Genomic DNA, 11,883 nt, shown 5'->3' on the forward strand with positions numbered 1-11,883 from the left:
AAACTACAGACCTATCTCGCTATTGCCAACTCTTTCTAAGTTGCTCGAGAGGCTGATGAAGGACAGACTCGTAAAGCATCTTTACCAGAATAAGATAGTCTGTGAAAGGCAATACGGATATCAAAAAAGTAAAGGCACTAGCGATGCAATTGGTACATTTATCAAAGACGTAGTTGATAAAATGAATGCCAAGAAAAAAGTAGCAGGGGTTCTGCTTGATTTGAGCTCAGCTTTCGACAGTGTAAATCACGGCACACTATTAGGTAAGTTAGAACATTATGGAGTCAGAGGAAAAACATTAGCTCTTTTTCAATCATACTTAATGAACAGGAAACAATTTGTAGAGATAAGATGGACGCAAGACAATCATGAAAAAACCTACAGATCGAGTGTAGCCAGCATACACAAAGGAGTCCCACAGGGTTCAATACTAGGCCCAATCTTCTTCATCCTGTTCATTAATGACATGATTCCATTCTTGCACAACAATGTACCCGACAGTAAACTAGTCGTCTTTGCTGATGACACTAACGCTGTCATATCGGCAGATAACATTTCAGAGCTGAATACAAACGTAAATTATGCTCTTGAAACTTTCCAGTACTGGTTAAAGATAAACAATCTCAAATTGAACTGCAGTAAAACTAATGTACTTCTCTTCAAATCCACTACAAGAGTTCGTGATTCTCTGCAGCCAAATCTTGAAGGTGAACCAGTGAAACAAGTCGAAACGGGAAGGTTTCTGGGCGTTAATGTCGATTGTTTACTCAACTGGAAACCAGAAGTTTTGGCGATTGTTAAATCAATTAATTCATCGTGTTATGCTCTCAGAAGTCTGCGGGATGAACTGCGCTTAGCTGAGTTAAAAATGGTATACTATGCACTGGTTGAATCTAAGTATCGTTACAGTATTAAATTTTGGGGCAACAGTTACAAGTATAATATCCAGGCTGCATTTGTTGTGCAAAAAAGAGCAATCCGCATTATTGCCAGAATTCCGCAACAAACATCTTGTAAACCCTACTTTATTCAATTCAAAATTCTAACCATTCCTTGTTTGTATATACTAGTAGTTCTGACAGATTTGGTTAAAAATATCAAGTATATTGAAACACAAGAACAGAAGGAGAGACGTCTTGCATCTCGGAGGAAAGATTTGCCACAACCTATTGTGACCAATCTAACAGTGGTCAAACAATCCGCAAATTATCAAGCGATTAGACTGTTCAATCAGCTACCCATTGACATGAAGTCAATCTATAATAGATATCTATTTAAAAAGAAGTTAAATGCTTTCTTGTTGGAAAAATGTTACTACTCTGTGGAGGAATATTTTAGTAAAAAGTAGAATTAATGTAACAATTACGAGTACTTATATGTGTTTATAAATGAAATATTATTATTATTGGGTTGATTATGTTTTAAATTTAAATTTTCCTCTTAATGAAATTTAGTCTCAGTATTTATTCTTCATGACATTATAATTTTCTGTTTATTTATTATTATGTCTTAAATTTAATTTTACGTTATGTTATGTTTTATAAGTAATTTATGAGATTTTTTTTTTTGTGTCTTACGGAAATTTATTTTATAGGAATTGTTTGTGTATATTAGATAAGAAAATTTATATGTAAATTAATTTCAAACACAATGTAAATTGTTTATGAATAAATATGACTATGACTATGACTATGATTACTTATTGAACATCTGTGATGTACCGTATCAATTGTGATAAGTAGTTGAATGACAACGACACATAGGTACAATCATGGACTTTAATTGTTGAGCCATTTAGGTTTACTGTACAATGGACATTGCATACCGATAGTATTGACAACCAAATTAGCTTGAACCCTAAATGGATCAAAATGTCTTAAACTCGTTTATTAAATGTCGTTGCAGTTGACTTTTAGTTTCCATTGGATTTAAGCCGTGTGGCGATGTAGGATCACTGGATAAAATCATTGTATTTGGATAAAATGAGATTTCTTATATATTAATTTGAGTATAATTTGCATAACATTTTTATATCAGCCACAAAACATACGCTGCCAGACGAAGGCAACAATTTTTTTTATTTAAACCTTCGAAAAACCGAAATAAGTATATAAATATATACAGACCTGTCAGCTGTCAGTCTATGTAATTAAATAAATCAATATTTGGGACCCAGCCGCTGAACCAATTTACATTAATGTTGGTATGGATGAAGATAGTTCTACCCCAGGAAGGACGTAGGATAGTTTGATCAATCATCATCATCATCCCACGCATGAAGTTGCGGGTAGAAGCTAGTACATTCACCAGAAATTATATATAACAGAACGAGGACCGCAAAGATATCTGACACGATCTTATTTATAGCGCAATAAGAGCGCGTCACATCTTTTTGCGGCTCTAATTGTGTCACATGTTATTGCAAGTGACTGTACTTAAGGGGAAAGAATAGCTTTGCGATCCTAATCGAACGAACGTACATTTTTGATGAAATTTCCATTTCGGGAGAAGACGGTTACCACTAACTAAACCTAGAATATATTATACGTTAAGATTCTTCACGAGAAGAAAAGAAAACACCCGTAGCCCAGGAGCAAATATATTCGAGATAAACGCACAAAAAAGTTTCTCGTTTGGTTCGGGTTTAGGAACTCTCCCCTAACAAAAAGGTAGGTTACTACAATATTCCTGCCCTTTTTACTCGTATTTTTCATTCCTTGCCAACTTTTTCACTTTAAATTTCTCACGTTTTTAATTTGCCGGCCAGGTAACAAAGAAAAAAGTTGCATAATAAAATTGTTTTACACCACGAGGTAATTACTTGGCTTTTAATTAAGAGGATTTGATTTTAATGGTAGTTAGGTTAAGTGAGGACAAGTATAATGGAAAACAAACAAACAAGTTTTTTTTATTTAAAAAAACAAAATTCATTTTAATTTATTAAGTATTAATAATCAGTTTTATTCATTATGTATATGTAGGTACGTGAATTAAAAATATATACCTATATAATAAAATGAAAGAAACAGAAACTAGGTACCTAATCGAATATTACTATGACACAGAAAATTTAAGTATTTTGTACCAACAATCAAATCAATTAAATGTATTTATCGACTTCCAGTATTACAAAGTTACATGATTGAATTTTATATCGTCATGCATGCGTTTTGTTTTATAATTTAACAATCATATTTTAATTTATTTTTAAGCAATGTCCTTATTTGAACAATATGACGATGGATAGTATAATGATGAAGACAATAAAGTTCTCGTCTTCTATTAACCGGAGTCAATCTTTATCATATCCCTCTGATTGAGTCCACCGGACGGAATCGGCCTGTCATTTAGAACAACACACACACACACATACACACACACAGTTGAGTTGACAGTTTCGAACAACTGACAGGCCGATATCGTCCGGTGGACTGATAATCAGTGGGCCTCTTTAGACGGCGATGAAAGGGTGACCCACGAAGCACTCTGACGCTTCGTTTTGTATAATGGTTGATCGGTGATCGGTTTATTAAGCGGATTTAATATATCAAGTAAATTAATTATGCTATCTTAAGGTAGCTTCATATCGGCTGAGAAAAACTCGAAGCCCATAAGTATATTTTTATTTGTTTTAATCAATTGTACTATTTCTTGCTATAAATTGTGCGTTAAACATTAATTCCAATATGCTCAAATAGGTCTCATTGCTTATAAAGCGCCCGTTTATACCAATAACAATTATACTATAAAAGTAAGAGGTAGTGACTATATCGCAATATCAAACACTGGCTTGGCAGGAAGTTGCTCTTCCAAAGGTATATGAACAATCTTTTGTACTTTGTTGCCTTGACTAACAAGATAATATGCATTTCAATGTTTATTTCATTTCATTTGTTGGTTGATTCACGGTCCGATTAGAAATTTAAGAAACGTCAAAAATTTCCTAAAGTATAAAATTTCTCATAACGTATGTTATGGATTGGATATGTCAGTGTCAAAAGTGAAGTGTATTTTAAAGTTCTAATCGTGCCGTTAGACTGCAAATACTTGATCTATTCCCTAATTCACATCAAATTCAATCTCGACTTTAAAATTTGACGTTAAAATTGAATAATACTTAAGAATCCTTCGGCGAAGGAAAATATCAAGACTTAAAAGTGTATATCAAGTCCTAGACTCATTTATTTAAGCCACCGTAAGGACTACACCTTCTTATAGAGCGGAGGCCTTTATATTATTCTCAAATGATTTAATGTAATGTAGAACGATCGACCACCTCAATGTAGGCAAGCGCTCATATTATTGCATAAATTTGAACCTTAAAACCACCACGATAACTGTATCAGCAGTGGCTTTTTAAACGATATTGTTGCTTTGGCACGCGCTCAAAACGGGAACCCATCGTTCGCACTAAAGAAGCCTTTGTTTAACAGTTTAGGGTCTTAGGCGAAACAATCATTTGAGAAAATTCATACTATACCCAGGAGTGAGATGTCTAGAGCCTGAGACTATTTAATAATATTTACTGTACCTACATAGTTACATAAATAACGTCTTAATTGCAGTGTTTATCAGTAAAGCCACTCAGATGAAAATCAGAGGTATTCACAGGAATTAAGTAGCTAGTATGTACCTATCTTAAGGTCCCTTAGGTTCAGGTTCTTCTTTCTCTCACACACACTGAGCGTAAGCCTGAGTGAGATTGCTGTGCGTGCCCGGAATCGCGGATATCATGTTTTAGGTTTTTTCTTATACTATACCTAGTTTAAACAAAAAAAAAAGTAATTGACGAGTTGGATCAACCATATTATTGCTAATTTTTAGAAGCAATTTTGTATATGCAAAAATTGATACACATTATTAAAGTGCGTTTTATACCTATGTTCGTTGTTTTTTTAAGTAATTTACTAGAGAAAGGCCTCAAGAATGCTAATAAGTATAACATTTTATTAACAATAACAACAACATAGTGGATATATACAGAGGATTACTATAACTAGCTTAAATCTAATATAGGCCCTTGAGGAATGTACCAAGGTTGCTGGTGGCATTTCCTCATTGTACCGCAATACTGATGCCTTATGTTGATGCACCAGTTACGTCAATCAGACGCTTTGCGATTTCTGCTTCGCGAAAAAACTTTTGAAACTATTAAGTTTCAAAATTTTGGCGCATTCCGCCGCTGCGCCCGGTTTTACATTAGTCCGTTGAAGGTGGGACGGTGGCAGTGTGTCTACGCGGGTAGCATCCCACACTAACATCCGTCCCAAGCTCCAAGGAACTAAGGACACTCCATCAAGCCTCTTGCCACCTCTTCTTGAGTCAACTGGCATAATCATCCCTGATGCCAGTTGGCTCAAAGAGAGCAGGCACAGTGATTGTGGCAAGATACCGACAGATTAAGCGTCATTAAGTGACGCATGTCTTGAAAAACGAGCTGCGCTTTTTTGACGAGATAATCCATGGTGTCCCAGTCGGTCTACGTCCGTGCCACAATAACACCTTGCGAAAACTATATTTTATGAAAAAAAGGAAAAAATATTTTAATTGACAAGTTAACTAATAATACTTGTTAAAAAAAAGGGGTTGTGACATAATCGGACAGACAGACGGACATGACGAATCTATAAGGGTTCCGTTTTTTTGCCATTTGGCTACGGAACCCTAAAAAAACTAAAAAAAAAACAAACATTTTTTTTTTCAGAAATGCATGGATAAAATCTTTTGGGTTCCTCGTGTTAGACTGTGTATAAACTGGCCATGCTTACTTACACAAAACTTTACAAGTCGGCCGTAACAGCACCTATTATTATAAAAGAAACCGTGGTGCTAATCAGCTGGATAAAGATCAGGCTCTCAGACTAATGTTGCAAATGTAACCCCTCATTTTAATTTCAGATCAACAATGTTGCAGTTGCATCTGAGCCTTCTGTGCCTGTCAGTAACGATCGCATGTGTCATTTGTCAAGAGCATGCTCTGGACCGTCAGCACATTGCTCAACAGAATTTTGATTATATTTTAACCTTGAACAATGTGCCAGAATATAGCTATGATCACAAAAAAACGCGAAGTGTCGCTGCAGATCATACTTATGGTGATAAAACGTTGAAAACTCCTGAGGAATATAATATTGATCATATGCCCTTAATCGGCATTCCAGAAAGTACTTATGGCGACAAAAAAAAGAAAACCATCGAGGAACACAATTATGATCAATTAAAAACTTTAAGTGACGTTTCAGATGTTGTTTCTGGTGGCAGAACACTGAAGAGTGTTTACAAACACAACTATACTCATAAAAAAACTGTGAGCGGCGTTCCAAAAGTTACATATGGCGATCAGCCACTAAAAAGCGTTGGCAACCACCACTATGGTCATATGAAAACTTTGAGCGATATTCTAGAACCTACTTATGACGACAAAGCAACGAGTAAAAATGATCTTATAAAAACGTTGAGTGACGTTCTAGAAAGAAATTATGGAGCTAAATCACTGAAGAGTATTGACGAACACAACTATGATTACATAAAAACATTGAGTGACGTTCTTGAAAGTACGTATGGCGATAAATTACTTAATCACATTGACAAACGCAACTATGATCATAAAAAAGCCAAGAGTGGCGTTCCAGAACATACTTATGTCGACAAAACATTGAAAAACAATGACAAACACAACTATGATCATATGAAAACTTTGAGTGATTTTCTAGAACGTAGTTATGACGACAAAACACCGAAGAACATTGACAAACATCAATATAATCATATAAAAACTTTAAGTGACATTCTAGAAAGTACTTATGACGACAAATTACTCAAAAGAATTGATGAACACAACTATGATCATATAAATACCTTAAGTGATTTTCTGGAACGCACTAATGACGACAATGCACCGAAGGATATTAACAGTTTTTATTATGATAATATTAAAACTTTGAGTGACATTCTTGAAAATACATATGGCCAAAAATTACTCAATCGCATTGACGAACACATCAATGCCCATAAAAAAACTCTGAGTGGCGTCCCAAAAGTTACTTATGGTGATAAATCACTGAAGAGTATTGATAAATACAGAAATGATCAAATAAAATCCTTAAGTGATATTATAGAAACTACTTATAATGACAAAGGCCCAAGTGACATTGACAAACATAATTATAATCATGTAACAACTTTGAGTGACATTCTTGAAAATACATATGGCCAAAAATTACTCAATCGCATTGACGAACACATCAATGCCCATATAAAAACTCTGAGTGACGTTCCAAAAGTTACTTATGGTGACCAATCACTGAAGAGTATTGAAAAATACAAAAATAATCAAATCAAATCCTTGAGTGATATTCTAGAACCTACTTATGATGACAAAGGACCAAGTGGCATTTATAATCATATAACAACTTTGAGTGACGTTCTTGAAAATACATATGGCCAAAAATTACTCAATCGTATTGACGAACACATCTATGACCATATGAAAACTCTGAGTGCCGATCCAAAAATTACTTATGGTGACAAACTGAAAAGTATCGAAAAATCCAAATATGATCAAACAAGAACATTAAGTGATATTCTAGAACATACTAATGAAGATAAAGCATCGAGGAACATTGACAAACATAATTATGATCATATTAAAAGTTTGAGTGACAAATTATTCAATCGCATTGACGAACATAACTATGATAATATAAAAACTTTGAGTGATTTTCTAGAACGTACTAATGATGACTTTAATTATGATAATATAAAAACTTTGATTGACATTCTTAAAAATATATATGACGGCAGATTACTGAATGGAATTGATGAACAAAACTATGATAATATAAAAACTTTGATTGGCATTCTTGAAGATATATATGACGGCAAATTGCTTAATCGAACTGATGAACACAACTATGACCAAATAAAAACTTTGAGTGACGTTCTAGAAGACACATATGACGACAAAGTACTTAATCGTATTGACGAACATAATTATGATCATATAAAAACTTTAAATGATGTTCTGGATCTTGTTTCTGGTGAAACATCACACAAGGCCGTCGACAAACATAGTAATGGCCATAAAAAAAGTCTTCATGGCGTTTCAACAGTTACATACAGCGACAAAACACTAAAGCGAATTGGCGAACACAAATATGGTCAAATAAAAACCTTAAGTGATTTGCTAGAAAATTCTAATGATTACAAAGTATCGAAGAAAATTGATAAACATAATGATCATATAAAAACTTTGACTGACTATCTTGAACATAAATATGGCCACAAATTAGTCAATCGCATTGACGAACACAACTATGATCTTATAAAAACCTTGAGTGATTTTCTAGAACGTACTAATGACGACAAATCATTGAAGAACATTGACAAACAAAATTATATTCAAACTTTGAGTGACGTCCTAGAAAGTCCATACGAGTATGATGACAAATTACTCAATCGAATTAATGGACACAATTATGATCATGAAAAAACCTTGAATGGAGTTTCAGAATATACTAATGTCGACCGAACACTAAGTAACATTGAAGAACATAATCATGGTTATGTTAAAACCTTGAGTGGTGTTCCAAAACAAATTTATAGCGACAGTGAAGAAACAAAAATGCCACATTATTACTCCTACATTGAAATTTCATAAAAATTGGATGCGTCAATAATCAACCGTATTTAATGACTTCAAATGCAGAGAAATCAACTACTTTTTGTGGGTATTAATCTAGAAATAAGTAAAACGAATGTTCGAAGCAATCTTATCATCTTTTATTTCGTTTAAATTACAAAGTATTTATTGTTTTGTTATTTCATTTACTCCGATAGATAGCACGTATCGCTAAGCAGTCTTAACATTCAACACGCTGCTTGGGCATGCAAGCGGAACATATTGTGTACGTGTATAGCGCTGTCTCGTTTACACTCCGGAGGGCCGCGCTTTACGCTTTAGACAGCATATAAATATACTTTAAGCAGTTGCTTGCTTGCTTTTTATCTTCTATCTATATTTTCATAGTCAGACCATAAGTTCTGTCACAAAGGTTTTTATTGATAAAATTTAATACAAACCTTCTTATATAAAATTTTAGCCATGATTCTATATTAATTGATTAAAAAATTTGATTGCAATTAACTATTTATTTACCTTAGGATTGTTATTAGACTCGAGCACGCGGCTGGATTGCGAAAATGTATACTTCACAAAATTCAGTGTCACATTAATAAAATAGTTACAATTGTATTTTTTAATGAACCTATTTTATCAGAGTACATTTCGTCATAAGCATTTAGTTCTCCGACAAGTCTGTACTTCAGTTTATGCCCTTCAAACTTAGGGTACCTACTTTTCAGTAACACGCTTAGATTTGAATGCCATACAAGAAGTAGGTAGATATAATAAAACATGTACAATAGCAGTCCAATTCAACTATAAAGTAAAAATAAAAATCCCAGCTTTTGTGATATGCAAGTTTTAAGCTCGTTAAAAAAAAAAAAATGAATAGGGATCAAAATGACCTTGAACAACCAACTAACTTGGCCAACATTTTTTTTGCTTTGGCCGACTTAGACAAACTGCCTCATAGAAAAAAAATCTTTCTTTTTTGTTTTCCTAATCGCAACGCGATACAGATATGCCCTTAAACGGATCTCCACTATCTTCGTAACACCCTGTATGATTATACGAAACTGCAGAAATTAATTATGTTCAATTATGTTGCAAGTAACTAATTAACCATTAAATAAGCTTTTACTTACATCATTTATACGAATAATAAGTACCTACATATAACTTTTTGTAAAGATTTTATAGCTTTTAACAGCTATTATTTTTTTGGTTGGAACACTTGAAATACAGAGCAAAAACAAAATTGCAATCTATGAAAGATATTTTCTTCTGTTTTACACCATAAATAATGTCATATCCGCAAATGCCACCTCACCTGACACATTCTGTATTACCTTTAGGTTCTGCTGGCGGTAATCCTTCAAAATATCTAACTCTATTAACCGTGGCACGTATGGTTTTAAAATAGAAAAATAATCATATATGGAGGGTCCAAATCCATCCAAAACAACCTCGACCACCTGATAAGAGTGTACGTCTAAAAATGTGGATACGAACAAAGTACCAAAAATATGTATACACTACCGTAATATATGGGCAATAAGGTCGTGTATAACGCAAAATAGGCACAATGGTTGTCGAGTTGCGGAAAATGCCCAGAAGCACTAACACTAAGGTCGTGTATACATATTTTTGGCACTTTGTTCGTGTCGGTATTATTAGACGTGACTGTACGACTGAGAAGAAGATTACATTAAGCGGGTGCCCCGTAGAAAAATATAACCTCGACGAAATAAGGACCACCCTAATCTCTGAGGTTTATAAATGTATAAGAACAGCTGGTGTTCCTAAATAAGTGCCCTGATAAGGCTCCAGCTTCATTGTATCGTGATTAAATTGCTCATAAAGTATTTAGAGGCCCGTATTATCAGGGTTCGTTTTATATCTTTTTTACGCACGGGTAATCCTCGCGACGAATTCGGCTTGTAATTTGGACGGAACCCCTATTTTACTGCTATTGTCATGACGTTGCTACACTGTAAATATCCGGAGATAAATAGGGCGAAATTGAGATGTTGGATTGCTCTGATTCGACTCTGCTGATAATATAGGGGACGTTGGTAAATAAATCGCTGGAATGACATGGAAGCATGGTAATTAATAAATTTATACAGTAAGTATACAGTTTAGCCAAAGGCGTTGTCAGGGAGCAAACTCTGAGTCATCATCATAACAGTTGCCCAATGTGATAATATAGCAAATAGTCATCTAGAAGACATAAGTACACCTATAAAATTATAATTAGGTACTTTTAATTTGGTTCAGAGATTCATTTCTTTGAGATATTTTCAACTCACAAGCTCGTACTAATTGTATACTTACCGATACACACGATCGCTTCATTCAATAGACATCAAAGCACGGCTGTTATGGGCGCGAAGTCAAACCTCGAACCTATAGCAGCTTGTGCCTCAAGGGTCTATGATGAGTAATAATTTTTTTTTTTATTATTTAGTGACACTATAACGGCGTGCTCTGAGCCTAAATATATTATGTTCGTAGACGACATGTGCATAATATTGGATGCAGATAATTTTAAGAACTTAAAGTTAAAGATAATAAATAAGAAGCGCACTGGTGGCCTAGCTGTAAGAGCGTGCGATTTGCAATCCGGAGGTCGCGGGTTCATACCCCGGCTCGTACCAATGAGTTTTCCGGAACTTATGTACGGAATATCATTTGATATTTACCAGTCGCTTATCGGTGAAGGAAAACATCGAGAGGAAATCGGACTAATTCCAATAAGGCCTACTTTACCCTCTGGATTGGAAGTTTAGATGGCAGTCGCTTTCGTAAAAACTAGTGCCTACGCCAAATCTTGGGATTAGTGGTCAAGCAGTCCCCTGGCTCCAATGAGCCGTGGCAAAATGCCGGGACAACGTGAGGAAGAAGAAAAAACCCAGTGCCCAGGGGTTTCCTTCTAACGGCATGATTCTAAAAAAACAATATTATACATTATAAACTTCTAAAAAATTGGTATATGTCCACTTGAAATTATAGTAAACAACATAAAACTCCCACAGGTCGAGCAAGCAAAATATATTGGTTTTACTATAGACTCGGGACTAACCTGCAGTGGTATCATGGTCGCATTTTTATCAACTGTCATGTCATGTGTCACTTTCGCACTTACATACATGTTAGAACGTGACAGGCATGGTGACAAATGATAAAGAGGCAACCATCTTAGCCCCACTGGACCCCCATATAAATGCGGTCTCTGACAGGCTAGCGTCAGCATGCTT

General features: G+C 34.6%; 1 protein-coding gene across 1 annotated transcript; it reads left to right on the forward strand.

Annotated features, from left to right (window-relative positions):
* The first annotated feature begins 3,779 nt into the window (after positions 1-3,779).
* LOC133526337 (extracellular matrix-binding protein ebh-like) lies at positions 3,780-8,813 on the forward strand. Its single transcript, XM_061862902.1, has 2 exons — positions 3,780-3,815; positions 5,899-8,813. The coding sequence occupies exon 2, from the start codon at positions 5,906-5,908 to the stop codon at positions 8,657-8,659; it is 2,754 nt and encodes a 917-aa protein (XP_061718886.1). The 5' UTR covers positions 3,780-3,815; positions 5,899-5,905; the 3' UTR covers positions 8,660-8,813.
* The last annotated feature ends 3,070 nt before the right edge of the window (positions 8,814-11,883 follow it).

Source organism: Cydia pomonella, chromosome 16, assembly GCF_033807575.1.
Source record: "Cydia pomonella isolate Wapato2018A chromosome 16, ilCydPomo1, whole genome shotgun sequence".
Lineage (NCBI taxonomy): Eukaryota > Metazoa > Arthropoda > Insecta > Lepidoptera > Tortricidae > Cydia > Cydia pomonella.